Below are 24,176 nucleotides of genomic sequence, written 5' to 3' on the forward strand. Positions count from 1 at the left end.
GTTATTGCCCCTCTCTCTGTCGCGTTATTGCCCCTCTCTCTGTCGCGTTATTGCCCCTCTCTCTGTCGCGTTATTGCCCCTCTCTCTGTCGCGTTATTGCCCCTCTCTGTCACGTTATTGCCCCTCTCTCTGTCACGTTATTGCCCCTCTCTCTGTTGCGTTATTGCCCCTCTCTCTGTCGCGTTATTGCCCCTCTCTCTGTCGCGTTATTGCCCCTCTCTCTGTCGCGTTATTGCCCCTCTCTCTGTCACGTTATTGCCCCTCTCTCTGTCGCGTTATTGCCCCTCTCTCTGTCACGTTATTGCCCCTCTCTCTGTCACGTTATTGCCCCTCTCTCTGTTACGTTATTGCCCCTCTCTCTGTCGCGTTATTGCCCCTCTCTCTGTCGCGTTATTGCCCCTCTCTCTGTCGCGTTATTGCCCCTCTCTCTGTCACGTTATTGCCCCTCTCTATCACGTTATTGCCCCTCTCTCTGATATTCCGGCCTGTCTCTCTCCGTCCTCCGGTCACTGGTCCCCGCCCCTCCCCCTCACATTGTCTCTTTAAAGCATAGATGAGGGGAGGGGGTGTCCGTGACTCCTTCTCACGTGATGTGCGTCGGCCAATGGCGTGTGAGCCCCGGCAGCCCCCCCACAGCAGAGCCGGGAATGTAACATGGCGCAGGCGGAGGATGCAGAGCAGCGGCAGAGCATGTAGGACAATAAGAGGCCGGAGCAGCAGAGCAGGGGGGCCGGACACGGAGCCCCCCGAGCAGCGAGCCCACGAGCGACATTCCCTCTCTGTGTGCGGGTACATCACTGCAAGATGGTAGGTGATCCCTGCAGCTGCTGGAGTGTGAGGCCTGGCCGGGAGAGGGGCTGCACGGAGACTGTCAGACATGTCACCTACTGAGGGGAGGTCAGCAGCATGCGAAACATGGGGGTGCAGGGTAATGTATGGGATATGGGGGTGCAGGGTAATGTATAGGATATGGGGGTGCAGGGTAATGTATAGGATATGGGGTGCAGGGTAATGTATGGGATATGGGGGTGCAGGGTAATGTATGGGGGTGCAAAGTAATTTATAGTATATGGGGGTGCAGGGTGATGTATGGGGGTGCAGGGTAACGTATAGGATATGGGGGGTGCAGGGTAATGTATAGGATATGGGGGTGCGGGGTAATGTATAGGGGTGCAGGGTAATGTATGGGGGTGCAAAGTAATGTGTAGGATATGGGGTGCAGGGTAATGTATAGGATATGGGGGTGCAGGGTAATGTATGGGGGGGAGCAGGGTAATGCATGGGGGGGTTCAGGGTAATGTATGGGGGGGGAGCATGGTAATGTATGGGGGGGAGCAGGGTAATGTATGGGGGGGAGCAGGGTAATGTATGGGGGGGAGCAGGGTAATGTATGGGGGGGGAGCATGGTAATGTATGGGGGGGTGCAGGGTAATGTATGGGGGGAGCAGGGTAATGCATGGGGGGGTTCAGGGTAATGTATGGGGGGGAGCAGGGTAATGTATGGGGGGGAGCATGGTAATGTATGGGGGGGTTCAGGGTAATGTATGGGGGGGTGCAGGGTAATGTATAGGATATGGGGGTGCGGGGTAATGTATAGGGGTGCAGGGTAATGGATGGGGGTGCAAAGTAATATATAGGATATGGGGGTGCAGGGTGATGTATAGGATATGGGGGTGCAGGGTAATGTATGGGGGGTGCAGGGTAACGTATGGGGGGTGCAGGGTAATGTATAGGATATGGGGGGTGCAGGGTAATGTATGAGGGGTGCAGGGTCATGTATAGGATATGGGGGTGCAGGTAATGTATAGGATATAAGGGGTGCAGGGTAATGTATGGGGGTGCAGGGTAATGTATGGGGGTGCAGGGTGATGTACAGGATATGGGGGTGCAGGGTTAATGTATAGGATATGGGGGTGCAGGGTAACGTATGGGGGGTGCAGGGTAATGTATGGGGGTGCAAAGTAATTTATAGTATATGGGGGTGCAGGGTGATGTATGGGGGTGCAGGGTAACGTATAGGATATGGGGGGTGCAGGGTAATGTATAGGATATGGGGGTGCGGGGTAATGTATAGGGGTGCAGGGTAATGTATGGGGGTGCAAAGTAATGTGTAGGATATGGGGTGCAGGGTAATGTATAGGATATGGGGGTGCAGGGTAATGTATAGGATATGGGGGTGCAGGGTAATGTATGGGGGGGAGCAGGGTAATGCATGGGGGGGTTCAGGGTAATGTATGGGGGGGGAGCAGGGTAATGTATGGGGGGGGAGCAGGGTAATGTATGGGGGGGGAGCAGGGTAATGTATGGGGGGGGAGCAGGGTAATGTATGGGGGGGAGCATGGTAATGTATGGGGGGGTTCAGGGTAATGTATGGGGGGGGAGCATGGTAATGTATGGGGGGGAGCAGGGTAATGTATGGGGGGGTGCAGGGTAATGTATAGGATATGGGGGTGCGGGGTAATGTATAGGGGTGCAGGGTAATATATAGGATATGGGGGTGCAGGGTGATGTATAGGATATGGGGGGTGCAGGGTAACGTATGGGGGGTGCAGGGTAATGTATAGGATATGGGGGGTGCAGGGTAATGTATGAGGGGTGCAGGGTCATGTATAGGATATGGGGGTGCAGGTAATGTATAGGATATAAGGGGTGCAGGGTAATGTATGGGGGTGCAGGGTAATGTATGGGGGTGCAGGGTGATGTACAGGATATGGGGGTGCAGGGTTAATGTATAGGATATGGGGGTGCAGGGTAACGTATGGGGGGTGCAGGGTAACGGGTTAGATATGGGGGGGCTGGGTAACGGGTTGGATATGGGGGGGCTGGGTAACGGGTTGGATATATGGGGGGGCTGGGTAACGGGTTGGATATGGGGGGGGCTGGGTAACGGGTTGGATATGGGGGGGGGGGGGCTGGGTAACGGGTTGGATATGGGGGGGTGCAGGGTAACGGGTTGGATATGGGGGGGTGCAGGGTAACGGGTTGGATATGGGGGTGCAGGGGCATGGATTAGGTTGTGGAGAGGTTGTATGTACATTGTTTGGGGTGCAGTAAATCCATCTATTACTGTACATGACGTTGTAATGTAACATTGCAGGGGCCCCCAGTTGGGGATGTGTTGGGGGAGGGGGGGGGGGTTCACCTTGTGCACAGATGTCGGCCGCTATGTTATAGACCTTGCAGCAGCTGGTCTGATTTCGGGGGGCTCTGTGATCGCTCAGCCTGGGCCCAGATATCCGGACGTCCCTCGATCGTTGTCTTTGGCCTATTCCTCCTCTTTGGGTTTTAACCCCTTTTGTGCTGGAGGCTGCGGGGAGACGTTGGTGCTGCTGTGGATGAGGGTGACACCTGGTTCAGCCGTGTAATACAATATGTGTGAGGACCGGACTGTATAACGTGGGGGTCGTCATTCCCCTTTTTATTATTTTTGGTAATTTATTCCATTGGGAATATTGCGATACATTCAATGATTGGTGCGGTTTTCCTTCAGAATTGCTGTGTATGTCCCTTTAATAACCAGCGTCCCAATAACGAAGATCGCTTTTTGGATTAAGAGTTTTTTTTATTCGTTGGACCGGATTCAGCCGCTGTTCACACTAACGCCACGGGCGCCTAAATGGCGTGAATCGAGGCCACGGATGTGCTGGATCCACTTTCGAATGGATACTGGCGAAACTTGACGGCCCCCACTGACTTATAATGGGGATCAGTTTGTGTTTCCAGTATTCTTGACTGCAGGGGGCGCTATTTTTGGATTAAAAGTCCAGAAGGTCCAACTGGTATCCTCAGCATTTTTTTTTATTTTTTGTGGAGGTTTTTTTTTTTCGGGCCCATTGGGGGGGACGGGACATTTACTCCGTGACTCCGAGCAGTTCGCCAGCATGTAATTACGGTGTAGCCGGCGCCAAATTCGAAATAACGGAACTGCACCAGCTTATTTTTTTGAAAGCCACACCCCTTTTTTGACTTGCGAAAGTGGGTTTTATCAATATGGCGCTCACCGTACTTTTAAATGCTGGTATCTGGATAAAAATTGATAATTATGGCGCGTATTATTTGATTATATTTCCACTTTATTTTGTTTTTTAGGTGCTACTGGGTGTCAAGTATTTTTGGACAATTTCCCCTCGGCGGTCCGCAGCACAGATCTTTCTAGTGAACTGGTAGACATTGGGGGGGGGGGGGGGAATTCGGCTTCGCCTAGACGTAGCGGAAGAAATCCTCCGCGGATTTCACTGAAAATACGTGGCGATTCCACAGCAAAATCCACGTATGTTACATCCAGATTTTGCTGCTGATTCGCTGCGTATTTAACCCTATTGATTGCAAAGGGTGAAATCCACAGTGAAAATCTGCGGCTTTTCCGCAGAAGTACGAGGATCCCGCGGACTCAATAAAACCGCCGCATGTTTTGATTTTCGCGCAGATTTTTTCGGCTACACGTGGGTGGGATTTTAGAAACCCCCTTGTATTGCACTGTCAATTTCTGCTGATTCGTGGTAGGTTCGGACGTAGTCCAAGCAAAATATGCCAGAATTTGTTCTCAAATTGCGCCAAAACACTGTCCAACGTGCCGTGCGCCAAATTCATTTTGGTTTACAGTATTAATAATCTATCCCAATGTTCTCCAAAATGGCTGCCTCATCTCGTCCGTGCTAGCGCCGGGCTTTTATTTTACGTTTTAGATAAACCTCAAACGTAAAAACTAGAGCAGGCAGAAAATGGGGCTGTAACCCATAGCAACCAATCACATGACTTTTTTTTTAATTGTCTATCCAGCGTTGCAAAAGCGAAAGCAGAGATCCGATTGGTTTCCGTGTACAACAGCACTCAGATTACAAAGTGAAAGCAGGGATCTGATTTGTTGCTATGGGCGACACCCCTAGTTTTTCCTCTATAGTACTTTTTATACATGGGGGGGGGGGGGGGGCTGTGGATTATGTGCCCGAAGACCTAAAACTATCTATCCCCTATACAAAAATGGGCTTAACGAAAAGTTGGACACCATTTAAAACAATTAATTTATTTTTCTTTGTTTTTAGTTTTCCCTGATAACCCCCCGAAACATAAAAAATACTAAAATAAAGTTCCCCGGATCACACAGAAAAATACCCAAAAATGACTTGTATAATCGTATAAAATAAAAGCTACAACGTTCTGTATTGTGAATGTCGTAATAAGGTTTTAATATTTTATTATGTTTTTAGATTCTGGGTCCGAGGTGCAGCAGAGCCCCCGTGTACCATGTAGAATGCCGGTGTCTTATCATATGGCAAAGGGGTCTTTGGGCCCCCCAGGCACGAGTCGTTGGGTGCGTCTGCTTCTTCTGATCTCAGTCCCCGTGCACACGACCGTATAAATCGCCTGTAATTGCGGTTCCGTAATTACGGAAACATTCACTCCTATTGTCCATGGACACCTCCCTATATATTTGCGGGAAGGTGTCGGGGCCGTAGACGTGTACCGCAAAACATAAGACATGTCCTATCTTTTGCTTTTTGCGGTCCAAAGTATGGGAGAATGGGTCAAAAATGCGGGCGGGCGGGCGGATGTGCCCGCCATCGTGACCCATGATTCCGGGCACGGCCGTGTGCATGGGGCCTAATTCTAAATTTTTTAGCGTTGATTTGTAATTGAGATAATTTTAAGCCTCTTCAAACAAGAAAGGGTGAAAACAGAAATTTGCATTTCAACCTTTCCTGTCCTGGTTTCCTGAGATAAACGGTGCCAGAGGTGTCTGTCAGACGCTTATCTCCTGCCTGCGGTAGATATATCGTACCTGTGAAAGTCCTGTATACGATCGGCTTTACCAGTTCTCCTACTCCGCATAGGGAGGTGACAGAACCTCTGGACTGGTTGGACTTCAACAGCTCTCCAGAAATGGCGCCATACTGCTCAAACCTCATAAAATTTACAATGCCAAAATCCCGGGAGCCGCTGGTCCCCAGTTAATCCTTTTTTTTTTCTCCTCTGTAAATGAGGCCTGTTCTGTCATGAAATAAAATGGTCAACGTTTCATTCTGGTTGCCATAGCGACGTCCCATATGCTTTTTGTAAACATGTCCTATCCGACTCATCAGCTTTATGTGGTAATGTCTAGTATAGAGGAGACCGGACTTCTGTGTATATGTATACGTGACCCCTGGACGTAGCCATGACAACCAGAATGGCAGCTTCCATTGTTCCATTTCCGGCTACAGTCCGTGAACTCTACCAACCGTAACCCGGCCCTGGTCACACTCCATAGTTTGAATTGGAAAGTCGCACCACAAAACATTGCTCCAGTCATGAGCGCCCGGCGTCTGCATGGTTAATATATAGACTACGCGGTCCGACAAACTGTGCATCTTTCATACATATTGTAACGTGGCCTCCCGACTGCCCCCGATTCAGGTGGCTGCTTTGAGGGTCTTGTCGTATGCGGTCATACACATCCGTCGCTAATCACAAACCCAAGTATTGCCAACGACTGTCCCCGGCAAAGGCCAACATGGCAGATTGACTCCCACAGATGTTTTTAGTCTGCGTCTCTCAAGCCCAGGGATGACTGTGAGGGACTTGTACTTACAGGTGCCCTTTAAGGCCAAATCTGGCGAAGTCTATAAGGGGTTAAATATTTTTGGTTGCTGTTTTTGGAGGAACACTTACCTATTGTCTCCCTCCTGGCCCAATGGCACTGCCAGGACATGCAGGTGGTGCCAATCACAACCGGTGTGTCGTTGCCCGGCATACAGACCAGAAAATGTGGTCAACGGGTAAATCTTTCCTTGTTTTCCCTGGGAACGACATTGTCACCGATTTAGTGTAACATAAAATTGGTAAATACTTTGCTTGAACTCCAGTCACATCCAAAGCTGCAATCAAAATTCTGTTTGTTTCTTGTTACTAGAAATCAGTGCGTTGTACGAGTTTGGATGACCAGTAAAATTAGAGCTCCGCTATTAAATCCCATGTCTGACAACGAGGTGAAGATAAACCGCGGTCTCGTCAACTGGCAGAATTTTAATAGCTGCTCTGGATGTGAATGGAGAAAAGAACATAAACTAATGCGAAATTGGTTTTATTTATTTCTCTCCTTTCTGCCGGGGCTCCCAGTATTTTGGAGGGCAAGAATACAAGAACCCCCAACAAATCTGAATTATGAGTCAATAGGATTTGCTGGGATCCCTGTGACCACCCTTCGTCACAAAATGAATGCAGACCCCAGACCACACCACCTAAATAAATACAGACGCCATTCCTTTGGTCCTCTTCACACGGACTGAGAAAGCGTTCTTGTTGCCCATAGCAACCGATCAGCGTTCTGCTTTCTTTTTGTAAACCTGCGAAGGAAAAGTGAAAGCTGAAATCTGATTGGTTGCTATGGGCAACAAGGAAACGAACTCTGGCACAGCTCTGATACGTGAGGCCTTGTGATTCTGTGTTCTAATCAGAGATTGTCTGTTGTTCATTAAAAATATGTATAATAAAGTTGATAAAAACCAATGCAGGCAAAAAAAGGAGGAGATGACTCATAGCAACCAATCAGAGCCCATGTTTCATTATGAAAGTGAATGAAAGCTGAGCTCTGGTTGCTATGACAACATTGTACTATGAGGCCTATAATACATTTATTATCGTATGGTTTATAATCGTAGACACGCGCCTCAAACCAGTGCTGTCATTTTAAAGGGACGGTCACCTCAAAGTCAGAAGTTTATCAAAGCGCAGCATCGGTGTTCGGGTCTGTTCACATATTGCGGTCATGTTGCATGTTTGCCGCAATTTTCACAAAACTGCTTCATTTTGCTATAATTTCACAGAAATGCTGAAAAAAAAAAATGCAACGAGTAAATTGACCCTAATAGGAACGGCTTCTCTCTGCCGCACACATGACGGCACCTAAAAATGTAATACGTTAATGAATATAATTCCATCATTATCTTTGTAATCTATATTAATCGTGACATACATGTGGAGAAACCCGGGGGCTTTGAGATTCACCAGGATACCTCGTATGTACTTTATAAGACAGCTGCAGACAATGATCCCAGCTGTGCCCAAATGGAGCAGAGCTGCACTGTAAATCATGGGTGTAGGACAAAGCAGCGATGAGACAGGAGGTGGATTGTAGACTATTCCGGCTGTGCTCATTGCTGAAGGTTATAATCTGAGGTAAACCCTGCCCTCTTGTGTAGGTGATGGGCTACCTGCGCCATTCTTGTTGTAAAGTGACTAGCAGTTTTACATAACAGGACTGGTCTCTTAGTAGACTATTATTTTCCGGAATATTCTCCTGTTTTGTTTATACCCGTCTGAAGAGTTCCTAATGTGTCTCCCGCTGATCATCCGGAGAAGCGTCCTGCATCTCTATATAAAGTCGGAGCAGTAATGCGGAATGACCCCTCGGTCAAGGACTTTAGCAAGGAATGTTTCTGATTGATTAAACACCACTGCAAAAAAAAAAAAAAAAAGGGTATTTCACGGCACCTTGCCGCCGCCGCCGCTGTGGAGCTTTCCTTTCTTATACTAATATTGTAAAGCCGTTTCCGCAAAGCCGGACCGTGTCAGAATCAAGGGCCGAATGGACGTCCATGGGGATGAACAAGTCTTCTTGGCTCCCAAAGCCGGACATAGATATGAGGGCTCCCTCGTCGCATTCACCATTGCATTGGATCCAGAGGGTCCCCGAGCTTTGAGAATTGCAACAATTGGGGGTCTACAGATGTAACAAGCAGCAGAATGTTATGTAAGGTGGTACTTTTACTAAGTCGATCACAGGGTGTCCTGCTGCGGAGATCCCCCAACCCCCCCCCCGCGATCAGGTGGAATCTATGGCGGGTCCAGCACAAGTGTTCAAGTCAACATCCCCGATCCGAATCAGAGACTGGCCGTAGACATTGTAGAATTTTTCGCTAAACTGTACTTAGCCTTTCCCTTTAGCACCTTCAAGAGCTCTGCTTGCTCTCTTGTCCTGTTCACACAGCTAAGGATTTGTTACAGTGGATCGGTGCAGATAGTCTGCTACAGCAGCACAGATATGAGTCCACTTCCCTACACTAATACAATGTAACAAACTCTCAGCTGTGAGCAGTTCCAGCTTTTCAGCCTCTTGGTTTAAATAAGAATTTTCTTATTCACCAACAGCAAGCAGAGATGTTGAGAAAATGAAATCAAAAGTGCTTTTTCTTATGCAATAATCAAGGTTTATTGCACATCCAGACGAGTATGTTAATGGAGTGATTGGGATGAGAGTGAATGCCGTGGTAGAGGCAGAGAGTCCAGTAAACGAAAGCAGCATTCAGTAGTGATCAAGGTGTCACTTTACGCCATTGTTGCAATGCTGAAGTAAAGTTGCTTCTTGACCCCTATTGAATTTGTGACTTCTGTATTTATATAGCCAGTACCATAAGCCTATACATGTTCCAAACTCGGCGTGATCAAGCTGCTAAAAATGACCCTTGTAGCTTGGGCCTTCATGAGACCACCCTATTAAAGGGGCGCAGACTTGCTGGCTATTGGCTGAACCCGCCTGCGGAAGTTGTGAGCGACCGCTGCAGGGTGATGTTGTAGTGTATGTAATACGTGGTTACGCCGTGTCCTGCAGAGTTGGAGTCTCTTTCCATTGGCTCTCTGCTCTGGATAATAGAGGGGCTTCTAAACGGGAGACCCCCAACCCCTCCCTCTAATATTGAGGCTGCCGGTCATTGCGCTTCTTGTTGCCCAGCAGATCCCCTGATTCTTAATAAGTATCAGGGACCTAGTAGTGGATGCAGATGTGCCCACTAACCTCTATGTGGGCATCTTATCTGCCCTGGAGACATGCCCACTCGAGTCTTTGTCCTGAGTGAAAGGACATCTAGTTAAGGGATCACAGTGGAACCCCCCTGCCACCCTATAGCTGTCCCCGTTACGTGACATTGGGGGCTTTGCACGGTCTCGGTCTGTCCCTGATCTATTCGGAGACGCTTTCATCAGCTGCCGTTCACGTTGTCATTTTTAAGATGTCATTTTAAGTTGTTTTTCTAGTTTCCTCCAGTGCAGAATTATTGTGCTGTATCTCCAGAGCAGTCAGTCCCTCACTGAGCTTGTCCATGAACTGCCGTCTTCTAGTGTAACTTTTGATGAATGGTCTCCTCTTATAATGGTGACCTGATGACCGAGACGTCTAATTAGAGTAGTGCTGGGAGATGGAGTGTTAGAGGATGGGGGGGGGGGGACGGCGACGCTTTATTCTCTGTGGTAATAAAAGCAAATGACGTGTTTAATAGCAAAATTAAATCTCTGAACTGTGCGCTCCACAAAGCAGACAACTGAAAAAAACGACACCTTAAGGATTAATTAAGGATATTAAATGGTTAAAGGAATTAAAATTCTGATCCATATTCATAATGAGCATATTCTACATAAGACGTTAAGGCACTGTGTACATACATTACATTACTGATCCTGAGTTACATCCTGTATTATACTTCAGAGCTGCACTCACTATTCTGCTGGTGGAGTCACTGTGTACATACATTACATTACTTATGCTGTACTGATCCCGAGTTACATCCTGTATTATACTCCAGAGCTGCACTCACTATTCTGCTGGTGGAGTCACTGTGTACATACATTACTTATCCTGTACTGATCCCGAGTTATATCCTGTATTATACTCCAGAGCTGCACTCACTATTCTGCTGGTGGAGTCACTGTGTACATACATTACATTACTTATCCTGTACTGATCCAGAGTTACATCCTGTATTATACTCCAGAGCTGCACTCACTATTCTGCTGGTGGAGTCACTGTGTACATACATTACATTACTTATCCTGTACTGATCCTGAGTTACATCCTGTATTATACTCCAGAGCTGTACTCACTATTCTGCTGGTGGAGTCACTGTGTACATACATTACATTACTTATCCTGTACTGATCCTGAGTTACATCCTGTATTATTCTCCGGAGCTGCACTCACTATTCTGCTGGTGGAGTCACTGTGTACATACATTATTTATCCGGTACTGATCCTGAGTTACATCCTGTATTATACTCCAGAGCTGCACTCACTATTCTGCTGGTGGAGTCACTGTGTACATACATTATTTATCCGGTACTGATCCTGAGTTACATCCTGTATTATACTCCAGAGCTGCACTCACTATTCTGCTGGTGGAGTCACTGTGTACATACATTACATTACTTATCCTGTACTGATCCTGAGTTACATCCTGTATTATACTCCAGAGCTGCACTCACTATTCTGCTGGTGGAGTCAATGTGTACATACATTACATTACTTATCCTGTACTGATCCTGAGTTACATCCTGTATTATTCTCCGGAGCTGCACTCACTATTCTGCTGGTGGAGTCACTGTGTACATACATTACATTACTTATCCTGTACTGATCCTGAGTTATATCCTGTATTATACTCCAGAGCTGCACTCACTATTCTGCTGGTGGAGTCACTGTGTACATACATTACATTACTTATCCTGTACTGATCCTGAGTTACATCCTGTATTATACTCCAGAGCTGCACTCACTATTCTGCTGGTGGAGTCACTGTGTACATACATTACATTACTTATCCTGTACTGATCCTGAGTTACATCCTGTATTATACTCCAGAGCTGCACTCACTATTCTGCTGGTTGTTATTGGAATTGATCAGCAAGTTTGTTTTCTGACACATTACCAGTTTAGCTGAGCTGCTATAATACAGGGGGGGTTGTTTCTTTGACATAAAATGAAGGGGGTATAGTGCCAGATGTGAAAACACATCCTAAAATGCAATTGATCAGAGCAAGCTTAAATGATTTTAGTCCCTTAAACTTGCAGAATTGTGCATGCAGCTCTGAAGTGTTATACAGCCTCTAAATCAGAAGAGCTCCTTCCTGAATGAGTCTGAGCATCCATCCCAACCTGTGAGCCATCTCGGCCAGTGAGTGAACCTTGGCCAGCATCTGTAGATCAGGGTGTAGTCATTATAGTTTTGAGGGCTATAGGTAAGTATTTGTAATGGTGGTCCATTGACTGGTCACATTATTTCACCTGAAACCTTCCATCTGGTAGACGGATGTATTCTGAGGTTCATGGGACAGGGATTATATATACGACCTATTGGAAATTTATGACTGCGCCTCCACAGGGAAAGATGGTAATGTCAGGCTGGTCAACCATCCATCAGGTAGACTTTATCTCACGTCTGTGACCTCTGACATCTCCGCAGGACCTCTACCTCGCTGCTCGTCTGTGGGTGGGCTGGAAGATGGGAGTAGTGGACTGAAGATTGTATGGCTTCCTCTTGTAGGGTCCTAAATGGGGTCGCTCTCTGGTCATGATAACACTGCTGTCTTTCAGGCCTGACTCGCTCATGTGCATTGTCACCCGGGGACTAAACATCTGCAAGTTTTTGCTGAAACCCAAATAGCTGCTCGATTAGTTCCTGGCTGCCGTGGGGCAACAACTTTGCAGTAAGAAGGCCGACTTCAGATCCGGGGGCGGCAGAGGATGCAGTTGGCACCTAGACCAGTTTTTGAGGGCATTTTTTTTTTCTCTGAACTTCTAGAATTCTGATAATCTGGAACTTCAGTTTCCAACTCCGATCTGCAAGATTATCTTTAATCTTGCTGAAGGGCCTGTTCACATCACCGTTGCCCTTCCACTGAGGGGTTCTGTCGGGTTAACCCCTCAACGGACAGGCAAAATGAAACCATAGTTTCCATAGCATTGATCGCAATTGTGACGGAAACCTAGCTAATGGTTTCTGTTTGTCACCGTTGTGACAGGTTTCCGTTCTTGACGGAACCAATAGCGCAGTCGACTCTTGACGGAACCCTGTCAACGTGGCAAACGAAAACCATTAGCTAAGTTTCCGTCACAATTGCGATCAATGGGGAGGGAAACGAAAGCTAAGGTTTCAGTTTGCCTGTTCGTTGAGTTGTTAACCCGACGGAACCCCTCGGCGGAAATGAATGGTGATGTGAACAGGGCCTTAAAGGATATATTTTTGTTTTACAATAGTCTTCAGCATTTTCACTTTTACATTCAGACGCTGCTGTACTCTTCTGTCCCCTTCCAGACGCAGCGGCCCCTCTCCCATGGAATCAAAGGATCGGGCATGTTGAAATCCAAGATATCTGATCCTTCACTGCCCTGCCATCAGGGGGAGTCGGGAGACCTCCCTATCCAAAGTCCATAATCGGCAGCTTCTGGCCAGTTTAGTTCAATGTTTATCGGCCCCAGTGATCGTTCTGTCTGCAGGTAATGGAGAATTACCATAGTTAGAGTCCAGGTATGGTGAAGTGTAATGGTGGAACAGCTGCAGGGAATTTGATTTCCTCTCAACTGTTCTCCTAAGTCCCTAAATATATCTCGCTCCATAAAAGGATCAATTATAAGGGATCTTTATTAGCAATTCCCTTATCTAAACGAGGTCACCTAAGAAGGACGCAGAAGAGAGAACTGTTCAGGTCGGTGTCTTGATGGTTGCGTTTTGTAGAGTAGACTTGTGTGTAGGTCTCCAACTGTTGTGGAATTACGAGAACTTAGACTGGGTCGGACTTACGAGAACTTAGACTGGGTCGATGTGCCAGGGTTTGTATTTTAGCCATAGTCCTAATGCAGACCACGCACTTTGAAGTAATCGCAATGACGTCTGTCGTTGACTCTTCTAATTTCGATTAACGGCAGCATTCGGTAAACCTCCTCCTTAAGACGATCATTGTTGGGTGCATCTATAAAATCCGGCTGTTTTCTTATCGACTGGCACAAGATTTGGTTGTCTGGACTTCTTACATGTGGCCACCAACACTGTTGATCAAAGTCTGTCCATATGGGTCGTTATGGCTTCTCCTAGACTAGAGCTTTTACACGTGCAGATTATGTGGCTGGTGACGATCGATGATCTAGCATGTTGGTCGGCGTTTGTTTAGCTCCATATGCACAGAGGAATGGTCGTAATGTATGGGGACGAACAATTGTTAACCCCTTCCAGGAAGGAGGAGAATTGAGCGGGCTTTCGGGCTGAGCCCACTCCATACTGTATAATACAGCCGACACTTCAATGTAATTGTCACTGTCCTGTTACGAGTATATTCCTACTGTTTCTACAGACCCGACTCATGGGACGTTAAGACACACATTATATATATATACACACCCCAACTCCGTTAAAGGGGGGGACACACTTTTTTCTTTACAGTGGGATTCTGCTCAAGCGGGATCTAGCTTGTTTAACCCCTTAGATGCCTCGTTCAATAGCAACCACGGCATGTAAGTCGTTAGAAAGAGGGGGTGAACGCCTCCGGCAGCCTACTGCCACGCACACAACACAATTGCGGGGTGCCGATAATTGGCATGGCCCAGGTCTGCCATCTTTGTACTCCTATTAAGCCCTGGCATCATGACATAATCTGTATTGGCGCGTCTGTAAAAGTCTGAACTATTACAATATAACATTATTTAACCCGCACCGTCAACACCGTAAAGAAAGAAAAGAAAAACGCCAGAATTGCTGTTTTTTTTTTTTTTATGGTGATTTCCTTTCCCCACAGAAAAATGGAACAAAAGTCTCATGTACATCAAAATGGTACCATTAAAAACTACGGCTCGTCCTGCAAAAAAAAAAAGCCCTGACACCGCTCAATCGACGGAATAAAAAGTTATGGTTTTCCGAATCCGGCGACAAAATATATATATAATAAATTTTTTTCCCTTGTAAAAATATGAAAAACGATATAAATTTGGTATGGCCATAATTGTATTGACCCGAAGAATAAAGTTAACGCGTCTTTGTTTTTACCGCAAGGTGACCACCGTAAAAACGTAACCCAAAAAACAACAGCGGAGGAATCGCTATTTTTTTTTCCCCATTTCTCAGTGAAAAACTACAACTCGTCTCGCAAAAATCAGGCCCCTTATTCGGCTTTATCGACTGAAAATTTAAAAAAAAAAAAGTTATGGCTTTTGGAAGGTAGGGAGGCAAAATGCAAATCCGAAAAAGGGACTTTAGTCATTATCCGGATTCTTGGGATTGTTCTTGATTTATTCTTTTTATTTTTTTACAGGTGGATAAAATCTATTCTATCTTCTAACGACTTGTATCTGAGAAGTATGTGAACCAGGTCCTGTAATGTTCTACCTGCTGAGACGAGTTGATCAGTCAGGGCAGATAAGGCGCTCATACACACTAGACCATATATGTCCGAACGTTGGCGGCATCGGCGGACGACCTTATATGTAATGGGGGCTATTTCTCTCTCCCTTTATGGCAGATGTCTGTGGATATAAGTATCGGGCATTTTTGGATTTCCACATGTCCGAGCCTTTGTTCCCACGAAGCTATATACCCATTGCTGAGCCAATCATGTTTAACCCCTTAAGGACACGGCCAATTTTGTCCTTGAGGACCGAACAATTTTTTTTCATATTTCCCTCTTTGCATCCCGGCGCTTATAACGTTTTCATTTTTTGTCCCACGTAGCTGTATGAGACTTTGTTTTTTGCGGGACGAGTTGTACTTTATGTAGGTACCATTTTTTTGGGTAAATTTACATGATCATTGAATTTTTATTTTGGCAAAAACGTAGAGGAAAAAAGCAGTTCCGTTGCAGTTTTCTTTTTGTTTTTTTTACACCGTACGCCGATCATCATAAATAATGTTATACATTTATTGTACAGGTTGTTACCGTCGTGGCGATACCAAATATGCGCATATTATTTCATGTTTTGGGACTTCTATTTTGAAAAGTTTATTTATTGTAAAAAATTTGTATTTCTGTGTATTTTTTTTGACTATTATATTTTTTAATTTAATAAAACGTTTTTTTTTTTTGTTTTTTTTTTAATCCCACAAAGGGATTTTTGATTTAGATTTAGATTTTTGAATTTTACAGTACTGGCATATATCTATATACTGATTGTACACAGGCAGTTGTTAGGGCATACCTAGGTATGCCCTAATAACAGGAAATATGGTCAGACAGCCCTGGAGTCCTTCAATGGACCCTGGGCTGTCTGCCCATATATGGTATAGCCATTGATCGTGTCACAGGGATTTCCTGTGACGCATCAAAGGGGAGACCCCCTTCTCACTTTAACTTTGAATGCCGCGATCAGCTTTGATCAAGTACCCGCCGCTCAGGACGAGTATTCTCGTCGTCCTGTCGGCAACCAGTTAAGGGGGATTTGGGACAAATACCTATAGGCCAACTGCTATGTGATGTCTTTAGCCGCCTGGTGTCTTATCTAGCATGATGACTCATATATATATATATATATATATATATATATTTATTTTTTTTTTCTCCATGACTTCTCCTACATTGATTTGTCTTCTTCTGTCTCTTGTCTTTCCACAGTTGATAGTCGAGAAGACAACGGACTACCCCTCCACGGAGTATTCTCTAGTGGAAGATGTAGCTCTTCACTTCACCTGTTTAATGGACAGACTCAACGAGCAACGTCTGTTTCAACCCGACCTCTGCGATGTGGACATCGTGCTGGTCCAACAGAAGAGCACCTTTCCCGCTCACAAGGGCGTTCTCGCCGCTTACAGCCAATTCTTCCATTCTCTCTTCACCCAGAACAAGCAGCTCCAGCGGGTGGAACTTTCCCTGGAAGCCTTGACCTCGCGAGGTTTCCAGCAGATTCTCAACTTCATATACACCTCTAAGCTATTAGTCAACGGCTGCAACGTGCAGGACGTTCTAAACGCTGCCGCCGTGTTACAGATGAACGAAATTGTGACGTCATGTCAGGAGCTCATTCACAGCAGGTCGTTGAACCTGTCCTTGGCCAATGATATTTTGGACACGGAGGACAATAGAAATGAAACCACCGCAGTCATGCAGCCGCAGTTCTATAGGGAGATCAAGCAGGAGGTGGACGCGCCTCCGACAAAAATTTACGCCCGGGAGGGAAATGATCCCTACTCTGTTCGAGTAGAGGACAGTGTGAGTAAAGGACATATGCCCAATGCCACATCACCAAAACAGTATTTTAAAGATGAGGAAAGGAGCGAGGCCCGGATCTGTAAAATCGAAGGGGCCGACTCGGAAGAGGACATAGAGAGCCAAGAGTCCTATAACCGAGAACAGATCATCGTAGAGGTCAACTTAAATAACCAGACGCTAAATGTTTCTAAAGGGACTGAGGGGAAGGGGGGTTCAACAGAACCGGTAGCTGTTCTAGACCGATCCGACGGCGACGATCGGGGATCGGAAGAAGATGGAGATGATGAGAATGAAGAAGAAGAAGGTGGCCTAGAAGAAGAGGAGGATTTTCTGGACATGTTGGAGGACGAGGATGATGACATCTTGCCGAGCGAAGAAGACGACCTAGAAGAACCTCGTGAGGAGGAGGAAGAGGAGGAGGAGGAGGAAGAAGAAGAGGAGGAGGAGGAAGAAAAGGACAATGATGATTCAGCAGAGACAGCCAAAGATGAAAACTCCCCTGAAGACGGGAGCAAGTCGCTAGGTGAAAATGAGTCCACCAAGTTGATGAAAGGTGCCAAGGGGTCTCGTAGCCGAGGAGGTGGTGGGAGGCAGAAGAAGAAGGGACAAGATGCTTTGGGGCAAAAGGCTAAATTTGATGAGAAGCAGCACTTCCCATGTAAGAAGTGCCCTAGAGTATTTAATAATAGGTGGTATCTGGAAAAGCACATGAACGTCACCCACAGCCGCATGAGGATTTGCGATAAATGTGGCAAGAGGTTCCTTTTGGAGAGCGAATTGATGCTTCACCACCAGACAGACTGTGAAAAGAATATACAAGTAAGTCGCTCCGCACCGTGACCTATGTGGTGGTTTAAGTAAAATATGCCGTCCCAATCGCCGGTTCCTGGTTCCGCTGGAAAGTAAGCTGGTAGCATTATGCCCGTTCTGCTGGTGTTGTATGAGAAATGTCTATCCTGAGCTCCAGATCGCAGCAGTTTCATAATGAAGATTTACGTTTTATTATTATTTTGCAGCTCGAACATCTGGTATACTCCAGTTACATCCAGAGCTGCAATCAAATTTTTTTCTGGTGATCAAGTAGACTAACTGCTTGGCTGAGCTTCTCAATTTCACTCTGTCAGCCTGCATTGTGCTGTTTTAAGTTTTAGTTCCCGCCAGCAGATTTGTGCATGCAGCTTTGGATGTGACTGGAGTATAACCATATCAGGGGATTTTATGACACCTCGATGTTCAGACTTGTACTCTAGACAGCTCCATGCTTTGGTAGAAGGACTTGTGGTCTGTTTGTGTGCACTTCATGTAGTATTGCAGTTTGCAGTCCACCATTAGGCTTGGACTACACAGCGACTTTGGCTGCGATACGGGCCGTGCGTCCAAAGATCGCCGTGTAGATCGCAGTAATGTAGGTGAATTTGGTGTCTGTGCGGACCTGCAATTTACCACGACACCGCAGTCGCAAGAAGTCCAGTAAGTTTGGATTCCTTACGACTGTGGCGTCAGAGTTGCGGAAACTTGCGGCACATTAACTTTACCCGTGATGCAAGTATGGCGGCACAACGATCTGTGTATCGGCCAAAGACGCTGTGTAACCCCAGCCTCACGGTAAGGTCACATGCCGGACATTTTCTGCAAGAAAAAGGTATTATCTGAATTTGTTAGATACTTGTTTTGCAGTTGATTTGACCCTTTTCATAGCCATGGGAATTGTGAGTGACCCTAAAATCCACACGGGTGTGTCCGCAGAGGTTTTGTGACCCTCCATTCACTTACATTGCGTTAATGTGTGAGGTACATCACACCTCGTGCCTCACAATAAGTGAAAGAAAGGGCCGGTTCACATCAGCGTTGGCGTTCCATCTGAGGTTTCCATCGTGGAACCCCTCAACGGAAAGTCAAACGGAAACCTTCGCTTCTATTTGCATCACCAATGATATCAATGGTGACGGAAACGTTGCTAATTGTGTCCGTTTGTCACCGTTTCGGCAGGTTTCCGTTGAGGGGTTCAACCGACGGATCCCCTGAACGGAAAGCCAACGCTGATGTGAACCGGCCCAAAGCAGTGTTTATTTTATTTCTCCACAGCGCACGCATCATAAATGATGCAAAAAAATAGTTGCGCAGGTTATTACGGCCGCGCCAATACCGAATATCTATTTTATGGAGTGAGACTTATTGTAATGTTTATTGTGAAAAAGGGGAATGTGGGTATTTTTTAATTTAACATTACTTTTGTTTTTACTTTATTTTTAAACTTTAATGTCCTGGTATATATCTATATACTGATGGCACACAGGCACATATCTATATACTGATAGCACACAGGCACATATCTATACACTGATAGTACACAGGCATATATCTATATACTGATAGTACACAGGCATATATCTATATACTGATAGTACACAGGCATATATCTATATACTGATAGCACACAGGCATATATCTATATACTGATAGTACAGGCATATATCTATATACTGATAGTACACAGGCATATATCTATATACTGATAGTACACAGGCATATATCTATATACTGATAGCACACAGGCATATATCTATATACTGATAGTACACAGGCATATATCTATATACTGATAGTACACAGGAATATATCTATATACTGATAGTACAGAGGCATATATCTATATACTGATAGCACACAGGCACATATCTATATACTGATGGCACACAGGCACATATCTATATACTGATAGCACACAGGCACATATCTATACACTGATAGTACACAGGCATATATCTATATACTGATAGTACACAGGCATATATCTATATACTGATAGTACACAGGCATATATCTATATACTGATAGCACACAGGCATATATCTATATACTGATAGTACAGGCATATATCTATATACTGATAGTACAGGCATATATCTATATACTGATAGCACACAGGCATATATCTATATACTGATAGCACACAGGCGTATATCTATACACTGATAGTACACAGGCGTATATCTACATACTGATAGTACACAGGCATATATCTATATACTGATAGCACACAGGCATATATCTATATACTGATAGTACAGAGGCATATATCTATATACTGATAGCACACAGGCATATATCTATATACTGATAGCACACAGGCATATATCTATATACTGATAGTACACAGGCATATATCTATATACTGATAGTACAGAGGCATATATCTATATACTGATAGCACACAGGCACATATCTATATACTGATAGCACACAGGCATATATCTATATACTGATAGTACACAGGCATATATCTATATACTGATAGTACACAGGCACATATCTATACACTGATAGCACACAGGCATATATCTATATACTGATAGCACACAGGCATATATCTATATACTGATAGCACACAGGCATATATCTATATACTGATAGTACACAGGCATATATCTATATACTGATAGTACACAGGCATATATCTATATACTGATAGTACACAGGCACATATCTATATACTGATAGCACACAGGCATATATCTATATACTGATAGCACACAGGCATACATCTATATACTGATAGTACACAGGCATACATCTATATACTGATAGTACACAGGCACATATCTATATACTGATAGCACACAGGCATATATCTATATACTGATAGTACACAGGCATATATCTATATACTGATAGTACACAGGCATATATCTATATACTGATAGTACACAGGCATATATCTATATACTGATAGTACACAGGCATATATCTATATACTGATAGTACACAGGCATATATCTATATACTGATAGCACACAGGCATATATCTATATACTGATAGTACACAGGCATATATCTATATACTGATAGTACACAGGCGTATATCTATATACTGATAGTACACAGGCATATATCTATACACTGATAGTACACAGGCACATATCTATATACTGATAGTACACAGGCACATATCTATATACTGATAGCACACAGGCACATATCTATATACTGATAGTACAGAGGCATATATCTATATACTGATAGCACACAGGCATATATCTATATACTGATAGTACAGAGGCATATATCTATATACTGATAGCACACAGGCATATATCTATATACTGATAGTACACAGGCATATATCTATATACTGATAGTACACAGGCATATATCTATATACTGATAGTACACAGGCATATATCTATATACTGATAGTACACAGGCATATATCTATATACTGATAGCACACAGGCATATATCTATATACTGATAGTACAGGCATATATCTATATACTGATAGTACAGGCATATATCTATATACTGATAGCACACAGGCATATATCTATATACTGATAGCACACAGGCGTATATCTATACACTGATAGTACACAGGCGTATATCTACATACTGATAGTACACAGGCATATATCTATATACTGATAGCACACAGGCATATATCTATATACTGATAGTACAGAGGCATATATCTATATACTGATAGCACACAGGCATATATCTATATACTGATAGCACACAGGCATATATCTATATACTGATAGTACACAGGCATATATCTATATACTGATAGTACAGAGGCATATATCTATATACTGATAGCACACAGGCACATATCTATATACTGATAGCACACAGGCATATATCTATATACTGATAGTACACAGGCATATATCTATATACTGATAGCACACAGGCATATATCTATATACTGATAGTACAGAGGCATATATCTATATACTGATAGCACACAGGCATATATCTATATACTGATAGTACACAGGCATATATCTATATACTGATAGTACACAGGCATATATCTATATACTGATAGTACACAGGCATATATCTATATACTGATAGTACACAGGCATATATCTATATACTGATAGTACACAGGCATATATCTATATACTGATAGCACACAGGCATATATCTATATACTGATAGTACACAGGCATATATCTATATACTGATAGTACACAGGCATATATCTATACACTGATAGCACACAGGCATATATCTATATACTGATAGCACACAGGCATATATCTATATACTGATAGTACACAGGCATATATCTATATACTGATAGCACACAGGCACATATCTATATACTGATAGCACACAGGCATATATCTATATACTGATAGTACACAGGCATATATCTATATACTGATAGTACACAGGCATATATCTATATACTGATAGTACACAGGCATATATCTATATACTGATAGTACACAGGCATATATCTATATACTGATAGTACACAGGCATATATCTATATACTGATAGCACACAGGCATATATCTATATACTGATAGTACACAGGCATATATCTATATACTGATAGTACACAGGCATATATCTATATACTGATAGTACACAGGCATATATCTATATACTGATAGCACACAGGCATATATCTATATACTGATAGCACACAGGCACATATCTATATACTGATAGTACACAGGCATATATCTATATACTGATAGCACACAGGCATATATCTATATACTGATAGTACAGGCATATATCTATATACTGATAGTACAGGCATATATCTATATACTGATAGCACACAGGCATATATCTATATACTGATAGCACACAGGCATATATCTATATACTGATAGCACACAGGCATATATCTATATACTGATAGCACACAGGCATATATCTATATACTGATAGCACACAGGCATATATCTATATACTGATAGTACACAGGCATACATCTATATACTGATAGTACACAGGCATACATCTATATACTGATAGTACACAGGCATATATCTATATACTGATAGCACACAGGCATATATCTATATACTGATAGTACACAGGCATACATCTATATACTGATAGTACACAGGCATACATCTATATACTGATAGTACACAGGCATATATCTATATACTGATAGCACACAGGCATACATCTATATACTGATAGTACACAGGCATATATCTATATACTGATAGTACACAGGCATATACACTACCGTTCAAAAGTTTCACTTAGAAAAAGGTCACTTAGAAATGTCCTTATTTTTGCAAGAAAAGCCCAGTTTTTTCAATGCAGATAACATTAAATTAATCAGAAATACACTCTATACATTGTTAATGTGCTAAATGACTATTCTAGCTGCAAACGTCTGGTTTTTAATGCAATATCTACATAGGTGTATAGAGGCCCATTTCCAGCAACCATCACTCCAGTGTTCTAATGGTACATTGTGTTTGCTAACTGTGTTAGAAGGCTAATGGATGATTAGAAAACACTTGAAAACCCTTGTGCAATTATGTTAGCACCGCTGTAAACAGTTGCTGTTTAGAGGAGCTATAAAACTGACCTTCCTTTGAGCTAGTTGAGAATCTGGAGCATTACATTTGTGGGTTCGATTTAAACTCTCCAAATGGCTAGAAAAAGAGAGCTTTCATGTGAAACTCGACAGTCTATTCTTGTTCTTAGAAATGAAGGCTATTCCATGCGAGAAATTGCCAAGAAACTGAAGATTTCCTACAACGGTGTGTACTACTCCCTTCAGAGGACAGCACAAACAGGCTCTAACTAGAGTAGAAAGAGAAGTGGGAGGCCCCGCTGCACAACTGAGCAACAAGACAAGTACATTAGAGTCTCTAGTTTGAGAAATAGACGCCTCACAGGTCCTCAACTGGCAGCTTCATTAAATAGTACCCGCAAAACGCCAGTGTCAACGTCTACAGTGAAGAGGAGACTCCGGGATGCTGGCCTTCAGGGCAGAGTGGCAAAGAAAAAGCCATATCTGAGACTGGCTAATAAAAGGAAAAGATTAATATGGGCAAAAGCCACAGACATTGGACAGAGGAAGATTGGAAAAAAGTGTTATGGACAGACGAATGGAAGTTTGAGGTGTTTGGATCACACAGAAGAACATTTGTGAGACGCAGAACAACTGAAAAGATGCTGGAAGAGTGCCTGACGCCATCTGTCAAGCATGGTGGAGGTCATGTGATGGTCTGGGGTTGCTTTGGTGCTGGTAAAGTGGGAGATTTGTAAAAGGGATTTTGAATAAGGAAGGCTATCACTCCATTTTGCAACGCCATGCCATACCCTGTGGACAGCGCTTGATTGGAGCCAATTTCATCCTACAGCAGGACAATGACCCAAAGCACCTCCAAATGATGCAGGAACTATTTAGGGAAGAAGCCGGCAGCTGGTATTCTATCTGTAATGGAGTGGCCAGCGCAGTCACCAGA

At 44.0% G+C, this 24,176-nt stretch overlaps 1 protein-coding gene across 1 annotated transcript in view; it reads left to right on the forward strand.

The window, feature by feature from the left end:
- The first annotated feature begins 625 nt into the window (after positions 1-625).
- ZBTB47 (zinc finger and BTB domain containing 47) overlaps positions 626-24,176 on the forward strand; it is a 57,004-nt gene continuing 33,453 nt past the window's right edge. The window contains exons 1-2 of the mRNA XM_075827809.1: positions 626-807; positions 16,339-17,751. Coding sequence (XP_075683924.1) covers positions 805-807; positions 16,339-17,751 — 1,416 coding nt within the window. The 5' untranslated portion in view covers positions 626-804. The remainder of the gene's footprint in view (positions 808-16,338; positions 17,752-24,176) is intronic.

This window comes from Rhinoderma darwinii, chromosome 5 (assembly GCF_050947455.1).
Source record: "Rhinoderma darwinii isolate aRhiDar2 chromosome 5, aRhiDar2.hap1, whole genome shotgun sequence".
Classification (NCBI taxonomy): Eukaryota; Metazoa; Chordata; class Amphibia; order Anura; family Rhinodermatidae; genus Rhinoderma; species Rhinoderma darwinii.